Source organism: Acinonyx jubatus, chromosome B3 (genome assembly GCF_027475565.1).
Source record: "Acinonyx jubatus isolate Ajub_Pintada_27869175 chromosome B3, VMU_Ajub_asm_v1.0, whole genome shotgun sequence".
Lineage (NCBI taxonomy): Eukaryota > Metazoa > Chordata > Mammalia > Carnivora > Felidae > Acinonyx > Acinonyx jubatus.
In genome coordinates, this window is record NC_069386.1 from 198,639 (window position 1) to 220,098 (window position 21,460).

The 21,460-nt window shown below is 45.0% G+C and overlaps 1 protein-coding gene across 2 annotated transcripts in view; it reads right to left on the bottom strand.

Moving 5' to 3' along the window:
* Positions 1 to 3,320: 3,320 nt before the first annotated feature.
* IREB2 (iron responsive element binding protein 2) overlaps positions 3,321 to 21,460 on the bottom strand; it is a 44,745-nt gene continuing 26,605 nt past the window's right edge. The window contains exons 11-22 of one of the 2 annotated variants that reach the window (XM_027068325.2): positions 18,732 to 18,848; positions 17,486 to 17,645; positions 16,335 to 16,470; positions 15,135 to 15,219; positions 14,604 to 14,760; positions 13,814 to 13,938; positions 12,710 to 12,814; positions 12,473 to 12,615; positions 9,829 to 9,976; positions 9,620 to 9,742; positions 7,465 to 7,650; positions 3,321 to 6,325 (exon numbers count right to left, since the gene is read on the bottom strand). In XM_027068325.2, the coding sequence (XP_026924126.2) occupies positions 6,215 to 6,325; positions 7,465 to 7,650; positions 9,620 to 9,742; positions 9,829 to 9,976; positions 12,473 to 12,615; positions 12,710 to 12,814; positions 13,814 to 13,938; positions 14,604 to 14,760; positions 15,135 to 15,219; positions 16,335 to 16,470; positions 17,486 to 17,645; positions 18,732 to 18,848 (1,596 nt within the window). In that variant the 3' untranslated portion in view covers positions 3,321 to 6,214. Of the gene's footprint in view, positions 6,326 to 7,464; positions 7,651 to 9,619; positions 9,743 to 9,828; positions 9,977 to 12,472; positions 12,616 to 12,709; positions 12,815 to 13,813; positions 13,939 to 14,603; positions 14,761 to 15,134; positions 15,220 to 16,334; positions 16,471 to 17,485; positions 17,646 to 18,710; positions 18,849 to 21,460 lie in introns of those variants that run through there. The other variant, XR_008298876.1, reaches the window with a different exon arrangement.

A 21,460-nucleotide genomic window follows, 5' to 3' on the forward strand; every position in this document is an offset into this window, starting at 1 on the left:
AGCACCTCGCAGTTGGGTCGAGTCCCTCCGCGGCTCAGAGCGCCTTTTCCACCAGACTTCGGGGTAATCTGCTTTCCCTTGCCTCGGCCTCCGTCCAGCTGCCGCCAGAGTCCGTTCCCGCGCGGCCCGAAGTTACCTCCCTGGTGCCGCGGGCCCACGCGCCCCTCCGCCGCGCGCCGACCCCACCTCCGGCTGGACTCGGTCCGCGGCTCCAACTTGCACTCGCTCCCAGTCCCGCGGGCCGAGCAGCAGATGGAGGGGGCGAGAGGGCGGCCCCCGGCTTCCCGCGGCTGGGCCCAGGTCAGGCCTGAATCCCCTGCAGGAAACCGCCGTGTGCCCGCGGAGTGGGGATCCCGGTGGTCGGGGGCGCCAGGCAGGACTTCTCGGTGGGTCGGGGCTCTGGCCTGCTGCGCGGCCTCCGTGGTTCTATGCCCCCTCTTGCCCCCTGCGGGTACCGCACCCCTCTCCGTGCGGGTACAGCATCATCCCCCCTCTCCCGTGTAGGTACTGCACCCCCACTTTGGGTACAGCACCCCTCCTCTGTGCGCCTACAGCATCCCCCGTGCAGGTAATGCACCGCTCCCCTGTGCGCGTACAGCACCCCGCCCCCACCCCGTGTGGGACGAGGGATGGGGATGAAGGCTGAACCGCCAGAAAATGGTGACAGATGAAGAGTCAGGGCTACTAGCTCCACAGTGGCCTCCTTTCCACCCACAGGGTCTTCTTTAGAAACACTGTATTTTGTCATTTGCCCTTTCATTTTGGGGCTTGAACTCACAACCCCAGGATCAAAAGTTGCATGCTCTAGGGACTGAGCCAGGCAGGTGCCCCCGCCCTTTCATTTTAAATGAGCATCTTTGTCTTTAATAAATCCTCATACATAAATCTTTTGTGCATTTCCATTTATGTCCTTAAAATACCCTGCTCGGTCCTATCACTGGGTCTAAGAGAATGAACATTTCTAAGGCTTTTCATATATGCTGCCAAGTCATGTTTTTCCTCAAAATGCCAGTACTGGGTATCATAATGTAAAAATCTCCACCAGTCTAATAAATGTCATGTCAATGTTGGATGAACAATGTTTTTCATCTCCACCTGGCCACCTGGGACACTTAAGTAGTGGCTCTTAGAGTTCAGTGATCAAAACTTGGAAGGAACAGAATGAACAATCTGTAGGCTGAGATTGCAGGCACGATTTTGTATCATAAGATGTCCTGTCACACATAATAGCCGTTTATGAAACTTTCTTTACAGTGTATTGCAGGTTGTTAAAAATGTTCAAAACTCCGTGACCACACAATCGTCACCACACAGTCACATTTTGTGGGGATTACGTAATACAGCTGCTTTTGCAATACATGTTCCAATTTTGAAGTACACTGAACACAAGCCTAACGGTTTGGTATTTTGAAAAATTATCAAACAACTCACATCAAACCAAAACAAATAGGCTGGAGCTACACTACTTTATAATTTAAAACCTGGACTGGCACCAAGTGGAAACTGGCAACAGAGGCACACTGTGAGACTCCCTTTGTGCTCCAGTATCCGAACCGCCAGCCTGTGCCTGGGTGGGATGAGCCTTTGTAATGCAAACTTCACAGAACGCTGAAATGGAATCTTCAGACCATCTCTAATCATGTGCCAATCTTGGTTCCTGAACACCAGATCTTAATAAACTTGACTCACTCACTTGGGTTGCTATTAAGAGTGGTAGCAAGGGCAGGTATTTTTATTTAATTTTTTTTTCATTTTTTAAAATTTACATCCAAATTAGTTAGCATCTAGTGCAGCAATGATTTCAGGAGTAGATTCCTTAACGCCCCTTCCCCATTTAGCCCATCCCCCCTCCCACCACCCCTCCAGCAACCCTGAGTTTATTCTCCATATTTGAGTCTCCTGTTTTGTCCCCCTCCCTGTTTTTATATTATTTTTGTTTCCCTTCCCTTATGTTCATCTGTTCTGTCTTAAAGTCCTCATATGAGTGAAGTCATATGATATGTCTTTCTCCGACTAATTTTGCTTAGCACAATACCCTCCAGTTCCATCCACGTGGTTGCCAATAGCAAGATTTCATTCTTTTTGACTGCCGAGTAATACTCCATGGTATATATATACCACATCTTCTTTATCCGTTCATCCCTCGATGGATATTTGGGCTCTTTCCATACTTCGGCTGTTGTCGATAGTGCTGCTGTAAACATGGGGTGCATGTGTAAGGGCAGGTATTTTTAGACCAGTGGGCAGCTGACCATATTTACAAAACATCGCTCCAGGACAGAGGCCCACGGCCCTGGCTCCCAGCTCTGGATGACCTGATTCACGGGTCACTAACGAGCGGCCAGCAGAGGGAAGAGGTGTCACCGTCAGCTGACCCTAACATAGAAGCCGATGAAAACACAGCATCTCCATCCTGCATCAAGAGAAAGCCATTTCTGGGGCACCTGGGTGGTTCAGTCTGTTAAGGGCCTGACTTTGGCTCAGGTCACGATCTCACGGTTCGTGGGTTTGAGCCCCGCGGTGGGCTCTGTGCTGACAGCTCAGAGCCTGGAACCTGCTTCAGATTCTCTGTCCCCCTTCCTCTCTGCCCCTGCCCTGCTTGCACTCTCTGAAAAATAAACATTAAAAAAAAAAAAAAAAGCCATTTCTTCCTATAATAGTTTATAGCATGAGACCACCAATTCAGTCCTAAGCGTTCACTTTAACATAAAATACCTCCATAATGAAAGATGTATAGCATGAAAGTTATGTGCACAGGTCCAACTCCTTCACTACTATGTATTTAATGTTTACTTTATACATAAAGTGCTTTATGAGGCATAGACGAATCAGAGAACCAGAATCGGTAGGTGTAAGTTACATTTTCAGCTTGATATCAAGACTCAGTCAACAGGACAGGGTTGCTTAGCACAGCGGACAGTCTCCACCTCATGAATGTTCAAGAACAGGTTGCCCAGCTGGCTGTCACTTGTAGAAGGGATCCTGCTGCCACTCAGAGTGCAGACTTCTCAGGTATAAAACGTGATTCCATGAACTTATGTACCTGTTGAACAACCCCCAGATCGAGGTCAACTTCACCGATTGTTCCCACTGGCGGGCTAATGCCCACCGCACACTGTCACCTTTTCATTCTCCTTGGCCCCAGACTAGAAAGGAAGGCTGGACAGAGGGACGAGGACGACTGTGGCTCACGCTCTGGCAGCCACACTGGGAATGACTAACATTTAGGGAACATCCTCAAAGAGGAATTTCTGGATGCCATCCTATTTAAGTTACGGTGTTTTAGTTTTAATCACCACAAAACATTTTATAACAAGAGATGTGATAATACAATTTTCTTTATTAAAAATAATTTACAGCATCAATAACATATACACAATTGTCATCAACTGAACTTTGCCTCCAATATATTTTTATACAATACTTAACATTATTGAACTTAAAACTGTTACACTGTTTTGTTGGCTTTAAATAATAGACAATGATTTATAGTTACTTGAGATACGTGGTTTCATAGCCATATATGTAAAATTGATAGAAACATCGGCACTATCACACTTCAGGGGAAAAAGCCACTAACAGAGCCTAAATCTCTCCCCCTCTTTATTACTCCAAGTCAAACTAAGACAGAGTCAACACCCAGGATCTCAGTACCTTCTCCTAAAGCTAAAGGCAAAAGACAGGTGTCTTTTAAAACCACAGTAAGACGTCAGGTCCTAGCGTCGCGTCATCCTGTCACCCACCACCGGGAAGGCGAATGCACGTGACACGGTCACCATGTGCCGGCACCCTCTGCTCTGGCTTCCTCTCAGCTACGTGCACTCTGCCTTTGGAGCCAGGAGGTCAGCTGCCCAGCAAACACTGAGTCGCCAAGGCGACTGGCATCCCTCTCATTCAAGTGTCAGCCTAGAGGCAAAAGGGGTAACAGCAACCAGCGTCACCTTGGAACCTTTCCAGCTGTGATAATGGCCAACTCCATGGCTGGACGGGAACCCCCACGCACTTTGCTGCACAGGAACAACGACCACTGAAGGCAGGAAGTATGGCAATGGCAGGTGGCGTCGTTTTTTTAAAGATGAAGACAATGCTGCTATTGGCAATACCTTTGAAAATTGTACTTGAACTTCCAACACTGATCTGCTGCTCTCGTGTGCCTATTATACTTCCTTTCCACAACACTGTGCATTTTTTTAAACAAAATTACTCAGAGACAGTCAACAAAGGAGGGAAATGAAACAACAAGAGCCAACAGATGTCACATCTTCGCCAACAGAGGGTGCGGCCAGAGGCAGGACCACGGGGCGCACAGCCGGACTCTGCGCCGAGGGTGGCCGTGCTCCAGAGCCTTCTGCCCGCCGCACGCTGGCGCGGGGCTGAGAGCCCGGACAAGGCGGGCTGGAAAGTGAGCGCTCGGTCCACAGGGACCACCTGTGTCATCGTGACCTTGCGTCTCGGCTGCCGCTGATGACATCCAGGCCTCTGCCCACAGCCACGTGATACAGCGCGGCTGAAAAATGACACAGAGGTGTCTCCACGGTCTGGAGTCACCACTTCTTCCAAGCACGTAACAGGTACTTTAACGTCCGGCGTGTAAACCCTCCCTTCCTAATTCATGTTTTCAGGTAAATTAAAAACACGTGCACCGACAGATACACAGGCATGATAAAATATCGCGAACACAGTATGAAAGTACCAAAGAAAACCAGTTACAAAAATTTAAATAAAGAAGAAAAATCATTCTGTCGGACTCCAGTCCATGTAACTGTCTACAGACAACTGGCAGAATATTTTGAAAAGATTATGACTGTGTGATTGTTCGTGTGCAAAGCTCTCCACGGTCACACCCGGCCTGGCGGTTTCGGCACCCTATTGACACGGCTCCTCCCGCGTGACAGGAGCCGCCCCCGAGCCCCAGCGGCCTCACTGGGTCAGAAGAAGAGCCCCATGTAAAAAAACACCTCTACAATTAAACTTTCACCTGCTAGGTTCAGTTTCTTAATTTAAAAAAAGGCATAGGACTTTCTAGAATTAATTACCCAACCTTTTTCTTAAAAGTGGCCAAATGTCTTGTTGACAGAACACTTGCTGTGGCGAACAGACACGTACAGAGAGAAAACGGGATATTCAGACAGCAACAATTTAAGTGTTTTATCCTGATAGTCAGCTTTGGTTAAAACAAAAACATAATTAATAGAATCATGCATCCCAGATAAAATAAGGATTCAAAAAGACACAAAGCCAATTTAAATAATTAAGAAATAACCAACATTTAAAATATTCTTAAGAGTTGAGCAACCATATAATTTAGGGTGGATAATTTAAAAGTCTAGAGGAAATAATTTCAGCATTTAACAATTAAGTTCTCTTTAACAACTACAAGAGTGTGGAATTTTGGTTAATGATACCTAAAATAATAGGTTATAGGAAGTAACAGTATCACATAAAGTGAGCAAAATAATCTAATCCAATTAATATAATACCATCTGAGGCCGGCCAGAGGGTCACAGGAGCAAATTACTGAACGGTATGTGATCTGTAGTTTCGCTGGTAACACGTGATGCTATACAACCAGCTCCGTCTTCGGGCCTGGAGGAACCCTTGGTAACACCAGACAGGGTGATCTGGTCAGGGACAGGTTCTGTCCCTTGTGGTTTGACTGGGACTAGGATAACCCTGGCTTATAGTACAAACATGAATGCCAACTATGTCCAGTTCAATTCTGAAAAGGAATTAATGTATCTGAAAGTCCATTTATGATCAGATTCCGATTTCCACAATTTTAGAGTCTAATCTGGCTTCTTACATTTCAACCCGCTGGTCTTAAACCAACAAACAGTAGTACACAGTTTTGTAGGTGCAAAACTAAACAAACAACTTCAGGAAGGTTATTCATATAAGAATCTTCAACACAAATTCAAATTCTGCCTTTATTTACAAAATGGTCTGATAAAATACCCCCGTACTTACAGCCTCTCCCACAGCACACCTCACACGTTGATTTTAGCAATGTTAATAGCACCATTCGTATATTATTTAAAATCAGAAAGATTTCATTTCAGTCACTATGTTGATTCATAATCATTTACACCCACGGTGAGATCGGGGAGCGCACGGGACCGTCTGCGGCTCCACGGCCAGGATTCCTGGATCCAGCACAAAAGGCTTTTTGTATTTGCAGTTACCAGTTCGGAAAGGTATCTGTGTTGAGTAGATACTATGAGAATTTTCGTGCCACAAAGTTTAATAATCCTCCATGTTTGTATAATGTTACTTCCACATCATTTTCAAACGAAGCAATCACGCCGAATACTTTTCCAGTGCTTGTCTTTAAACAAACAGAAACATCTCGTATGAGCGGTGAAACCTTCCACGTACGTGTCCCTCAGACCAGCTGTCCTCACATTCAATGACTATACCTGCCAGACTCTGTCTGAGAAACCTCCTGCCTGGAAAGACCTGACATAGCTAGCCACGGGCTTCATGGCCAAGTAGAAAATCAGGTCCTCTTACCCATATTTCTAAATGACAGTTACCGTATCATCCAGAACACCCAAATGACATAGATTTTGACTTATAACTCGAGAAATGTTACTGTTTATTTTATTTTTGAGAGAGAGACAGAAACAGAATGTGAGCAGGGGAGGGGCAGACAGAGAGGGAGACACAGAACCCGAAGCAGGCTCCAGGCTCCGAGCTGTCAGCACAGAGCCCGACGTGGGGCTCGAACTCACGAACCTCGAGATCGTGACTTGAGTGGCTACTTAACTGACCGAGCCCCCCCAGGTGCCCCATTCATTGACATTTTATATTAAATATTCGTTGCATGTTACATCGGCCACTTTTCTTTTTTTCTTACTTGTAAGGTCTGTGTTTCTCTAACCCTGAACACTCAACTCTGGCTTCTCCTGCAGCCACGTATAAGCCCGGATTAAAAGCAGATCAGGACAGGGGCGCCCGGGTGGCTCAGTTAAACGTCTGACTCTTGACTTTGGCTCAAGTCATCTCACGGTTCATGAGTTCTCACGGTTCATGAGATCTCACGGTTCATGAGTTCAAGCCCCGTGTCAGGCTCTGCTCTGTGAGGAGCCTGCTTGGGATTCTCTTTCCTTCTCTCTCTGCCCCATCCCCATTCACACACTCTCTCTCAAAATAAATAAATAAACTTGAAAACAATTAAAAAAACAGATCAGGACAGAAAGAGCGGACAACCAAGACAAGGGAGCGGGCACGTATAACTGGAAGCCCACGTGTCTCCTTTTTTTCTGGACCGTCTAGTGCTTTCTCCTTTTCCTCACAGAGTATCAACTACATTAACGTGGGTCTGAAGAAACAGGAAACAGTCATCTTAAACTACAATTCACGCTGACATTAGTATACAAGACACGATGATTGTTTTTATTCAATTTACGACCATCTAGTTAGGTATACACCATGTAATCACGTACTTGAGGATCTTAGAGATACCTTTATATTTAACGTAACTCCAGGAGATAGTTCTTCAGGAAACGTTAAAGAAAATGTTTCTCTGCCAGAGAGGCCCAAGGAATCTGCATTTTCTCCCGGAAGGAACTGAAGCGGAGCTATGCCAACTCCAATCAAGTGGTCTTTGTGAATTTTTTCATAACTTTCAGCCAAAACAGCTTTCACACCCTGTAACAAATGTGCATTTTATTTCTTCCAATCATCTCTTGAACATTGCCTTCTTGGAGCATTTTAAAGGGAAAAAAATTCTACCTGTAGCCTATGAAACTTTTTTAACTGAACACTGCATACTGAAGGACAGTAACGTATGAAAGTATTTACAGATTTTTATGTATCTTTAAGTAGCTCCTTAACTTCTACCCACCCCTCTGCCTTTCCAGGGCTGAGCTCGGCCAGCATTGACCAGAGCGAGAGCCCTGCAGTGGGGCGGCTGCTGGGACTCCGACAGGGCTCAGGAGGGTCTGTTTGATCCTGGCAGACCCCACGTGCACGCTCCCCAGCACTGGCTCTTAAACGGCCCCTAGAACACAGGGGTACACAAGGACGTCCCCACAGCAACAGGGAAACCGGGTGCGTGAATTCCGGACATGCTTAGAAGTTACAGGTAAGTGACTCGTTGAAACCACAGAAATCATCAAGTGTGACATTTAGAGAGTGACACTGATAAGGCTCGAGTCCATTCTCAACAACTGAAAACCTATTCTCTGGAGAAAGTAAGCCGGAGAGGCTCTAGCTCCAAGTTGCCCAACTTTTCCACCGCTGTCCTCCTAAGGAGCTCCTCACGGACACCCACCCCCCGCCGTGACCTCCTCCTCGCCGCCCTTCCCAAACTTGAATGCCTCAATCACAGCCCGTGGATCTGTTTAGGAACCATGTGGCTTTACACCGGGGCTTTCCTACAGTTCCCACCCCTCTGTGGCTGCTGTCACCCTGTGGAGAACAGGTGTCCTGGACTGAGGGGCACCGGGCACCGGGGTGGGGGTGAGAACAGCATCAGAAACGGGAATTAGCTGGAAGCCTGTGCCCGGACTGCTGCTCCTTCTTCGGGAAAACTGGCCTCAGGGAGAACACCTGCAGGCACGGACATACGGGGCTCTCCCAAGGAATCCAACCATCTATGCCAAGGCCCGACAACTGACAAAACCCAGCCCGCGCCCCCAGCTTGTAATCAGTGCTTCAATGTCTGACCGAAGAGACAGCCTAGGATCAAATACGAGGAAAGCCTCCAACAAAGAAAACGATGACAAAAGACTTCTGAAAAAAGGGAACCTGTACTTATAATTAATATTCATATTAGTGATAATTAGTATCTCAGAAAGACAAGGCAATTGGGCTCATTCCTACAACTATGAGTATTCACATTTTTAGGGGGGAAATTAAAGATTCAAGAAGAATGAAGTGCGCGTGACCATGACAGCTATGAGGGCTGTCCTGACCGCCTCTGTGCGTGAGAGCCGGGCAGAAAGCACCTGTCCGGACCATCCTCTCCAGCAGACCCCCATCTGTGCTTCGGCAAAGACACAGGTGCACGAGAAATGCCCTCCTGGCAGGCAGGCAGCCAGGTGCCATCATCTCCTACTAGTAAAACCGGGCCACTTGGCCCACTGTCTGAGTCTGTAAATGGAAAGGGGGCCCGTAAACTAGCAGTGGGCACACGTAATCCGTTACAGAGCACCCACCAGTTTCAGACCGGATCTCCTTTCCCTCTACCACACCGACTTCTTCAGGAAGCTTGATACAGGAGTATTACAATGCAACCAGGTTGAGTACAAAATGATTACTTAAAAAACCCCACGAATATGAGATCCAAGTAAGCATGAGAAATCCAAATGAGCAAAATATACTTTGATAGTATGTTACTGATAAAAGGGAACATCTGAAACTCAAGTTTAAGAAAATAAAACTTAAGGGGCGCCTGGGTGGCTCAGTCGGTCAAGCGTCCAACTTCAGCGCAGGTCATGATCTCACGGTTCGCTGGTTCAAGCCCGGAGTCAGGCTCTGTGCTGACAGCTCAGAGCCTGCTTGGGATTCTCCCACCCTCCGTCCCTCCCCCGCTTGCACTCGGTCTTCAAAAATAAATAAATAAGCTTAAAAAAAAAAAAAAAAAAAAAAAAAGATAAAAGTTAAGAATCAATACCAGCAAATATGGTCCTTTGGCAGCCCAGTCTCTTGAATTTCCTGAACCATATTTCTTTCCTGCTAAAATAATCAGCGGGACACCTTCTTTCTGGTACAGCTCTGCCGCCTCAAACACATCTAGCTGTTTAGAACAAACACAAAAATCTGTAACAGAAATTCGGATCTAGTTAGCTAGCAGTTGCCTAAATGCTTTGTAAACGTCCTTACCGTCTGTCCCGAGGGAAAATGAACTGTTTTGGGAGCCGGTTTCCCAATGAACTTATTGAACAGCTTGATGTTTGCAAAAGTGCCTCTCGTCATGACCGCGTCATTGCCCCTCCGGGCTCCATAGGAGTTGAACTCACGAGGAGTAAGGCTACAAGAGAGTCGTGAAGTGGGTTTCATTCCGGATGGGAAATAATCACGTTACTGATTTTTAAAACTTACTCAAAAACACTTCTTTTATGATGGAAAATTTCAAGCGTGTGCACAAGTAGAGAAAACAGCACGGTGAATGCCCAGCTGCCCATCATCAAACTATAGCAACCAACCCACTCTCCCCGTCTCCTCTATGATCATCCCCTATTAGACTATTTTGAAGCAAACGCACGTAACGTATATTAATTAACACTATATACCTCACTATTTTTCTTTGAAATATATGAACGCTCAAAAAATATTACTCAATACCAAAAAATATAGCACAATTTCTTAATATCAATCAAACAGCCAGTCAATATTCCAAATGCCTCCAAATCTGGAATCAACCATTTCTCCAAAAAACGGTGGCTTGTATTGGCTTCCCTGCTGAGAACAGAGCACTCCTATGAAACCTCGCCTAAGTCGAAATGGCATAAAGGAAGATTATCCACCTCCTTCCAGAAATTCACATTGTGCTGCTCTGCTTTTACCAAAGACCTACATGATATGTGGGTGATAACGGCCTTTCCCCGTAAAAGCAAAAACCTTTAGATTTCTTTCAGTTAAGAGAAAACCGGTACTACCATCGGTCCTTCATACAAGCGAAGTGCAATGCCAGCTTGCAGACAGCGGGGACAGCGACACTAGGAAGCAGCAGACACCGTAACCTGGTCGCTATGGGTGTTCATTGCTGCTGGGCTGGTCACAACACATCTGACCTTCTAGGCACAAGAAACGACTCAGTATAAGGAACAACCAGCAACCGACTTTTAGGAGCCTCTAACCTGGTTTCTTACGTAAAGGCAATACGTTTTGTAAACCTGTACATTTAAATTTCTTACTTCAAAATAGAGATGATGAGAGTTTCGAAGGATCTTAAAAACAACTCTAACTGATGAGAACTACTGGATTAAATGCACTGACAAACTCATACCAGAAACTAAAAAACACGTAAAAGTTATGTATCTGAGAAGAGTGGGGACTTTCTTTTGGTGGATGCTATGTCACGATTGTGACCAAGACAGAAATGACGACCAAAAAATATTTAAAAACTTATATTTCACACCACTATAAATAAAAGCCATGTGTGTAACAAATGGATTCACCTTGATCAAGTTATATCAAATGGACTTAACAACTCCTACCAAAAAGTGGCTTTTTAAAAACATTATTTTTATTTTTATTTTATTGGGATGGGCAGAGAGAGAGGGAGACAGAGAGAATCCCAAGCAGGCTCCATACTCAGTGCAGAGCCCAACACGGGGGCTCGATCTCACGACTGTGAGATCATGACCTGAGCCGAAATCAAGAGCCAGATGCTCAACTGACTGAGGCACCCAGGCGCCCCCACAAAATGCGTTTTAATTCATACCAAGCTTCGTTAATCAGAAAAAATTTAAACACAAAAATATTTAAACACAAATTTCAAAACAGCACTGGTGAGATTAGAGTAGGAGCTTTGCAGCATCACTACATGTGCAACCGAGCTACACGGCACTGACGTTTACACGATACTTTGACAAAAAGCCGGCTCTGGAACAGCTCAAGCATCCAAAGCTAATCAGGCACCAGTACAGAAAATTCTGCCCTTACCAAAACTTTGTCTCTGGTGTCTAAACGGTTCTGGATAAGAGCAACACTGTATTATTAATCATGTAGAAATGAAATAAAATTTTTCTAGGTTTAGATTTCTATCTCCTCTATCAGTGATGTTTACATCCACTTTTAGTAAAAATATAAGCTCAAGGAGCAGAAATTCATTGTCTTTTGATCTGACACAGACCAAGCCTAGCTTCACGCACACAGGTTTCAGAGTCCACAAAACACACACTTAAAAATTCTGCACTCCGGCAACAGGAGGGTGCTCCAACCAAACCAGCAGGCTTCGTGTGGTGGGTCAAACCAAGCTGACTGTCTGGCAACGTAGTACTGAAAAGACAATTCTTGCTTCCAGTCAGGTGGTAATTTAGACTACAAGGGCTTAACTTAAAACAGCAATTTCCATTCCTAAAGTTAAAAGCAAGAACAGGCCAGTTACTGCTGAAGTCAGATACAGCGACAAGACACGGTCTGTGGTGATGCCTGTGCAGCTGAGCCCTGGACAACAGGGGGGCTGGGGAACCGACCCTGCACAAAGTCAAAAGTCTGACTCCCCAAAACTTAACACCCTTCTGTGGACCGGAAACCTTACCCGTAACAGAGAGTCGATGAACACCTGTTCTGGGTTGGATGCTTTCTCTCCACATTCTTACAAGGCAGCTAGAGAACAGGAAGTGCTACTCAGAGCATCACAAGCAAGAAAAAGGGACTTACGGTGCTGAGCCATGTTTATCAAAACAAATCGGAGCTGTTCAAGGGTCAACTGTGTCTACCGGGCAAAGGAACGGGCCCAGTACGTAAACGCTCTTCGTCCGCAAGGCGGCTGAGTGCGCGCCCGCGGCCACACACCTACCCTCTGTGGGTCAAGTACTTGGCCGCCGAACTGCTCCTGGCGATGCTGCCCGCGGGTGAGATGTGATCTGTTGTCACGGAGTCTCCCAGATACAGGAGGACGTGGGCATTTTCAATAGGCTGGAGGGCAGCTGGCTCTTTGGTCTAAAAGGTGAAAACAGTTCAAGGCATTTACTCCTGATGAGGTCTTTTAGTTCGTAACAACCCTGAAAAGATCAAAGAGTAAAATCGTACTCACGAGCTTGTCGAAAAACGAAGGACATCTGATATAAGTAGACTTCGAGTCCCACGGGAACAGAGTGGAATCCGGTGCCTCCAAGCAGTTCCACCGCTTGTTTCCCACCTGTGGACGTGGTTTGGCGGGCGAACAAAGAGCAGAGAGGAAATGGAGTCACAGAAAAGAGGTTTATGAAAATGGCTGAGAGAATTAAAAGGTGCTTACATTAGAATGACCAAAAAAAGGCCTTGTTCATTTGGAAAGGAAGCTAAGATAGTGCATTCTATAAAATTAAGACATTTTCGGACAGAATGAATGAAAATTTGCTCAATGAATTCCAGCACTCGGGATCTTCATGAGGACCCGAAGACTAAGTTTTAATATAAACTGGACATCGCTTCTAGAATCCAAACAAAGGTAGAAGATTTAGAAAGAGTCCTATGTGCAGCTAAAGAGAGACTGTGGTGGGCACACTGCTGGTCTTTAAGAACATCATCACAGGAAGGCCCAGGGGGGCTCAGTCCGTGAAGCATCCGACTTCAGCTCAGGTCATGATCTCGCAGTTCGTGGGTTGGAGCCCCGAGTGGGGTTCTGTGCTGACAGTATGGAGCCTGCTTGGGATTCCCTCCACCCCCCACCTCTCTCTCTCTCTGCCCCTTCCCCATTCTCACATGTTCTCTCTCTCCAAAATTAACAATGAAAACTGTATGTTCAAAATCATGTAATTTTAATTTTTTAAAAAATATTTGAGAGACAAAGCACAGTGAGTGAATGCACAGGAATACAGGGAGGGGCAGGGGCAGAGAGAGAGAGGAGAGAGAGAGAGAGAGAGAGAGAGAGAGAGAGAGAGAAAGAGAGAGAGAGAGAGAGAGAGAGAGAGAGAGAGAGAAGGAGGGAGGGAGGGAATCCCAAGCAGGCTACGTGCTGACAGTGTGGAGCCCAACGCAGGGCTCGAACCCACGACTGTAAAACCATGACCTGAGGAGAAACTAAGAGTTGGATGCGCAACCAACTGAGCCACCCAGGCACCTCATAATTTGAGTTTTTATTAAATTCAGAAAGACACATGAAATAAAGAAACACTGCCATTTATTAAACTATTTAAGAAACAGATGAGCCTCTTACCTCTATTTTCTCTTTCAATGTTTTAAACATGGGCAATATAACACGCTCTTCCTCCATCTGATGAACTTCCTCTCGACTGGGCCAAATATCCTGCAGGTAAATGTTCCTGCCGGTAGCGTCAGTCCCTGGTGAAAAAATTGTAATACGAAATTTGGTATAAAAAGCAATTCCCTCGGGGCGTCTGGGTGCCTCAGTGGGTTGGGTGTCTGACTTCAACTCAGGTCATGATCTCGCGGTTCATGGGATTGAGCCCCGCGTCGGGCTCTGTGCTGACAGCTCAGAGCGTGGAGCCTGCTTCGGATTCTGTGTCTCTCTCTCTCTCAGCCCCTCCCCTGCTTGCGCTCTGTCTCTCAAAAGTAAACAAACATTAAAAAAATTAAAAAAACAAAAACAAAAAAGCAATTCCCTCAAGGTGTTCACATCTTCTTACCAATCTATCATAGAAACCAAGTAAATTATTCAACACCAGAGTGAGTGCTTCAGACATAAGCAGCTAAAAAAACTAATTACTTGCACATTTTATTATTTATTTATTTTTTTAAAAAGTAAGCTCCACGCCCAATGTGGGGCTTGAACCCATGACTCTGAGATCAAGAGTGGCACGCTCGACCCACTGAGCCAGCCAGGCACCCCTACTTCCACATTTTGTACTCTTCATGAGTACAGAAATGAAGAGTTGCATGATAAGATTTCCTGAAATAATTCAGAGTGGACGGTCTAAGGAGCATTTCAGAAATACAACGTGTGGAGGAAAGTGTGCACAGGTATGTACGTAAAGGCAAAAAGATACCTAAGGGCTCCGTCTGGAAATCTATATTCACCGTGCCGGCGATGGCGTATGCCACCACTAGGGGTGGGGAGGCGAGGTAATTGGCACGCACACAATCACAAAGCCGACCTTCGAAATGTCTGTTTCCAGATAAAACTCCGCAAGTGACCAGATCACCCTGAAAAAGAAATGTATGTAAACAAATACATATTCGACTCAAGACATGGTAATCTATGCTTTGGATGATCTATGTATAGAAGCAATCGAAATATTGTACGTGTGAGGGCAAGATAACCAAAAGCGTATTACCACAACTGTTATGTACGGAACTACCGAATCCTGTAACTGAACTAAAATAATTGCTTACTTTACTGAGGGATTATTTCAAGGACCTAAAAATGATTTTTTCAATCATTTTAAGATGGACTCTTCCCGAGAGGTGCAAGGACTACAGAAATACAAATACGTCAATATATATATTTTGTAATTTAATACTAAAAGATAGTTATGAAAACCCCTCTCCAGGTCTTACTGATCCATGGATAATTTTACCTGTTTTATTGCATTTAAAACTGCTTCTGATAAGGGTGCCGTATTCCCCACACATGTTGAACATCCATAGCCAACTATTTCAAATCTGCATTTCAAAAAATAGATGTTATTGAAGAGAACATTGCAACACTTGTACCGAAAGCACAGGTCTTCATCTCCATCACTGTAATGAGATCACCGAGAGAACGTTCCTGACCCTCGGATTACCCCGTGTCTACCTCTGTTTCACGGCTTCTGAGCAATCCAACCTGACCCTCAGGCATGCCGCCTGTACTGGACACCCGAACCCCGATACTCAGAACATTCCCGAGATCTGGTGACCTACGTCCGCCACAAAGCCTGCACCTTGCACAAGACAATTACCCAAATATCACCGTCAGGGCTCTAAGCTGACCGTTTAAAAACTGATACTGTACTTCCATCCAAAGTCCTAAGAGGGACTGGTGGCAGGAGTGCAGCAAGCCTCGGAAGGGACACCGTGACGGAAACCCCACACAGCCAACCGCGTGATCCTCAACCAACCAAACTCAAAGAAAGTCTCTGACAAAAATCCCAAAATGACAGAACTAAAAACTTACAAGCAAAACCCTCAAAATTACCCTCAGCCGCTCTTCTAAAGCACAATTTTTAAATTTATCACTCTTGCAAAGGAACTGATCTCTGTAAGTTAACAGGTTCCAAAATACACCCTGAAAACAGAGGAGGCCTCCGTTATTTTTCTTTTTTTTCGAGTATGTAAGAAACGAACGCGTTCTCTGTGAAGTTCAGGGACAGACGAACCTGTGCTTCACAGGGCCAATAACCTCACAAAACGCCAACTAAGACAACTTGCCCCAGTAATAATGCAGCTGGTATATTTCACTCTTTCCGAAACTGACCTGCCCCTCGCAGAAACTATGCACACTCGGTGCCATTCCTCAAACCACCGGTTACTTGGTCTCACGTTTGTCTTCCCACCCTTCAAGGAGCTAGAGACCACGCCTCCGACCTCTTGGCAGCCGACACGCTGCCTTGTTCCTGGAGTCTGCCCAGCAAATTTCTGCCGAGGGAGAAGGCATCAAAGACTGTGTGGGATCGGCAAGGTAACAGGCAGAACAAAGCGTATTTTTTCTATCTTCTCTTTGCCTATGAAAGGTTCTAACAAGTGGCTCCGATCACTGCTGAACACAAGGTCGATATAAATAGCAGACTGTCACTTACCCAAGCTTACTGAGATATGGTAATACTCCGCTCGAACTGAGGTAATGTGTGACCATCCCACTGCCTGGAGATAAACTTGTTCTTATGTAAGGGTTAACACGCAGACCAGCATCTACGGCCTTTTTAGCCAGAAGACCTGCACAGTAAACAATGGCGTATCAGGGCAGCACCCACAACCTCCAATTCGTGTGAGGGTAAAAGTCCGAATTCATCAATTCGCTGTCATTATTTTGCCCATCCTATTATGTTGAACTGTTTCATTTAAAACAAATAAAAAACCTTAACACTGTAAATTATTAAGGTACAGCCTGATATCATGGCATCCTACACACACATACACACACACACACACACGGAAAAACAGGATACATAATTAATATGACACACACAGGTAATACCTATCACTAGCTGAACCATTTGTTTACTTTCTACTAAATGAACCATTTTAAATTCCCCTGTCAGAAATTAAAATTTCACATTTATTATACAGGAATCTGTACAATTAATGAATTGTTTTATGAACATACAACTAATTTCATTTACAATCCTTGTCAATAATCTTTTACTTCCTCTACATTCTCAGTGGTATCTAGCACAGTGCTATGGTAAACTTCTAGTAGATTATCAAGAGATTTGTTAATTAGCTATACTTCTAAATTAACAGAAGAAGCAGATACAACCTAAAACTAACAGACATGTAAATAATAATAAAAAGAATTTACCTTCTGTGTAATAAAACTAATAGCATAAGTCAAAGTCGGTCTCTTTTTTTTTTTTTTTTTTTTAATATGAAATTTATTGTCAAATTGGTTTCCATAAGGTCAGGCTCCTTAAGACCCAATTAAAATCTCAGAAAGTCGGTTGAGTGTCCTACTTGGGCTCAGGTCATGATCTCAGGGTTCACGAGTTCGAGCCCCAAGTCAGGCTCTGTGCTGAGAGCTTGGAGCCTGGAGCTGCTTCAGATTCTGTGTCTCCCTGTCTCCCTGCCCCTCCCCTGCTCAAACTGTCTCTCAAAAAATAAATGTTAAAAAAAATTTTTTTTTTAATCTCAGAAAATCTCTCAATATCAAACACAGACAACGATATACATGCATAACCTACGACACAAAGCATCACAGGAAAGGAACAAATGGCCGCAAGCGACGGCCTACCTGCAGCGAGCATGACGGACGGGTTGCAGTTATTGGTGCAACTGATGACCGCGGCAACGACCACAGACCCATGGCCCAGCCTGAACTCGCTTCCTTCGTACTGAATACACACAGTATCGTTCTGCTTTTCAGCTGCAATCTGGAAGCCTTTAAATCCGACCTACACAAATGTGCACATAAATACAAATACTCTGGGTATGTATAGAAAAAAAGACTGGTAGAAACTTCAACAGATTCTTGACAAATGACATTTAACACTTTAAGTTCTGACTACGTGTGAGTGGTGTTGAAGCTGATGTTCAGTAGTTGTAATTCAGCTGAAGCATGAATGTGACAGTCACGATGGAAGTCTGCTGGCACTCGTAACCACCCGGGATCCAGCTGTTTTTCTCTACTCCTTCCCACTTACGATAATCCTCAAGAGATGATGCAAGGTCTCTGTTAAAATGGCCCTGACAACTGGATTCAACGTGATCCTCTGGGTGTGAATGTGTGTGGAATGGATGAGACAAGACTGCCTATGACTTGGTAACTATTGAAGCAGGTATGTAGGAATCCGTTAGACTACTTTATTCCTGCACAAGCATGACATTTTCCGCAATAAAACAACAACAACATCATTTAAGAAATTATAAAAAGAGGGGCGCCTGGAGGGCTCAGTCGGTTAAGCATCTGACTCGATTTAGGCTCAGGTCATGATCTCAGTTTGTGGGTTCAAGCCCCGCGTTGGGCTCTGTGCTGACATTGAGCCTGCTTGGGATTCCCTCTCTCCCTCCCTCTCTCTGCTCCTCTCCCCATTCACTTTTCAGACAGAAAGTACAAACCCAGAAAGTCAAAGAGGTCACGTGCCATTCAGTTACATTTACCAGATTTTATGAGAATAACTACACAGTTCAGAAGTCGAGAACAGTGTGTCCGACAGAACTTTCTGTGAGGACGGACACACTCACGATCTGAGCTAACACTAGAGCACCATGACCACAGGTGGCTAATCAGCGCTTGAAGTGAGGCGACCAAGAAACTCCATCCTTAACTCGAAATAACAGAATCAGGGTCTGATCGGCACAGCAGGCCTGGGACCGAGCTAATCAAATGACCAACTCGCAGATGGGACGCCAGGAAACCGAGGGGGCTGCCAGTGCCAATATGCGAGCGCACAGTGGCCGACGGTGGTTCCGGGCCACCGGGTGGATCTTTGCCCCTGAGCACAAGACGCACAGACAAAGACAGTGGCGAGGAGACCTGCCTTCTCATTCAAGCAAGCCTGGAAGTCACGTTTCATATCCGCCACGGCAACTCTGTCCTGAGGTCTCTTTGGACCGCTGACGGACGGAACTATTGAATTCAGATTAATCTGGATCACCTAGGGAACGAGAGAGAAGAGGAAGACGAGGAATTAGAATCTGTTCAGTACAGACTGCAATTCAGCACTACTTTCTGAAGCGCAACTAGTCCGTTCATGTTTGCTGTAACAGGACACACACCTCCAGAAATAAAGATCTGAAAACAACCCAATTTATGAAGCTGAACATACAAGCACCTGCTAAAAGCAAGAGTAGCAGATCGGCACGCAAACCACCCCAACACGAATCAGCCAGTCTACACACACTACGGCGTCCCTCCCCATCTCTCTCCTCTGTCATCCAGACGCCTGATGATTAAGACATCGCCTGTGCCAGCCACCGATCTGCTGCCTCCAAGCTCCACACGCGCCCTTCCTTGCTCTGTGACGATGAAGGTGGCTCAGGAAGCACTGCTCCTTCCTCAATGGGCTCAACACAGGCTGCTGGAGGGACACAGCGGGACTTCTCTCTTCCTGGTCCCCAAGTATCTAGCTGGGCAGGCTCCTGTGAGACCATGCTTTTATTGCTTGGGTTAAAAGATGGTATTTTCTTAAAACCCAACCTCCCAACTAGGTTCCTATGCGTTTCTTCTGGCATTTCTACCATTTTCCTCTGTCCGCTTGGGTCTTACCAGTTTAAACGAAGTTTCCCTACACTATGCCTTTCTCCAAGACTTAACCGCCCTGCTTACCCTAATCAATCACAACTGCTACGCCGCTTTGCTTGTACATCACTTCACGGATTCAGTGCTTCTCATCTTTACATACTCAGCAAGTTTACCTTGAAATCAACATGCTAATGGGTTTTAGTTTTATTTTTTTAATTAATTTATTTTTTAGTTTACATCTAAGTTAGTTAGCATATAGTGCCACAATGATTTCAGTAGTTTCCTTAATGCCTTCACCCATTTAGCCCATCCCCCCTCCCACAAACCCCTCCAGTAACTCTCAGTTTGTTCTCCATATTTAAGAGTCTCTTCTGTTTTGTCCCCCTCCCTGCCTTTATATTATTTTTGTTTCCCTTCCCTTATGTTCCTCTGTTTTGTTTCTTTACGTCCTCATGAGTGAAGTCACATGAAGTTCTCGGACTAATGTCACTTAGCATAACACCATCTAGTTGCATCCACGTCGTTGCAAATGGCAAGATTTCGTTCTTTTTGATCACAGAGTAATACTCCATTGTATATACATACCACCTCTTCTTTATCCATTCATCCCTAGATGGACATCTGGGCTCTTTCCATACTTTGGCTATTGTCGACAGTGCTGCTATAAACATGGGGGTGCATGTGTCCCCTCGAAACAGCACACCTGTATCCGGTGGATAAATGCCTAGTAGTGCAGTTGCTGGGTCGTAGGGTAGTTCTATTTTTAGTTATTTGAGGAACCTCCATACTGTTTTCCAGAGTGGCTGCACTAGCTTGCACTCCCACCAACAATGCAAAAGGAATTCTCTTTCTCCGCATCCTCGCCAACATCTGTTGTTGCCTGAGTTGTTAATGTGAGCCATTCTGACAGGTGTGAGGTGGTATCTCATTGTGGTTTTGATTTGTATTTCCCTGATGATGAGTGATGTTGAGCATTTTTGCATGTGTCGGTTGGCCATCTGGATGTCTTCCTTGGAGAAGTGTCTATTGTTCATGTCTTTTGCCCATTTCTTCACTGGATTATTTGTTTTTTGGGTGTCGGGTTTGATAAGTTCTTTGTAAATTTTGGATCCTAACCCTTTATCTGATATGTCGTTTGCAAATATCTTCTCCCATTCTGTCGGTTGCCTTTTAGTTTTGCTGATTGTCTCCTTTGCTGTACAGAAGCTTTTTATTTTGATGAGGTCCCAGTAGTTCATTTTTGCTTTTGTTTCCCTTGCCTCCGGAGACATGTTGAGTAAGAAGTTGCTGCGGCCAAGGTCAAAGAGGTTTTTGCCTGCTTTCTCCTCGAGGATTTTGATGGTTTCCTGTCTTACATTTAGGTCTTTCATCCATTTTGAGTTTATTTTTGTGTATGGTGTAAGAAAGTGGTCCAGGGGCGCCTGGGTGGCTCAGTCAGTTAAGTGTCTGACTTCGGCTCAGGTCATGATCTCATGGTCCGTGGGTTCGAGCCCCGCATCAGGCTCTGTGCTGACAAGCTCAGAGCCTGGAGCCTGTTTCAGATTCTGTGTCTCCCTCTTTCTCTGACCCTCCCCTGTTCATGCTCTCTCTCTCTGTCTCAAAAATAAATAAATGTTAAAAAAAATAATAATAAAAAAATAAAGTAAAACCCTCAAAAAAAAAAAAAAAAAAGTGGTCCAGGTTCACTTTTCTGCCTGTCGCTGTCCAGTTTTCCCAGTGCCATTTGCTGAGGAGACGGTCTTTATTCCACTGGATATTCTTTCCTGCTTTGTCAAAGATGAGTTGGCCATACGTTTGGGGATCTATTTCTGGGTTCTCTATTCTGTTCCATTGATCTGAGTGTCTGTTTTTGTGCCAAGTTTTATTTCTTAAATTTGGTCAAGTCTTTAATAGGTCAAATTATTCTTTTTTCTTATACAATGCAAGGTTTTTCATTTAATTTTTCTTATTCTTTCTCTTTAGGTCTTAAAACAAAAACAAAAACAAAAACAAAAACAAAAACAAAAACATGGCACTACAATAAAC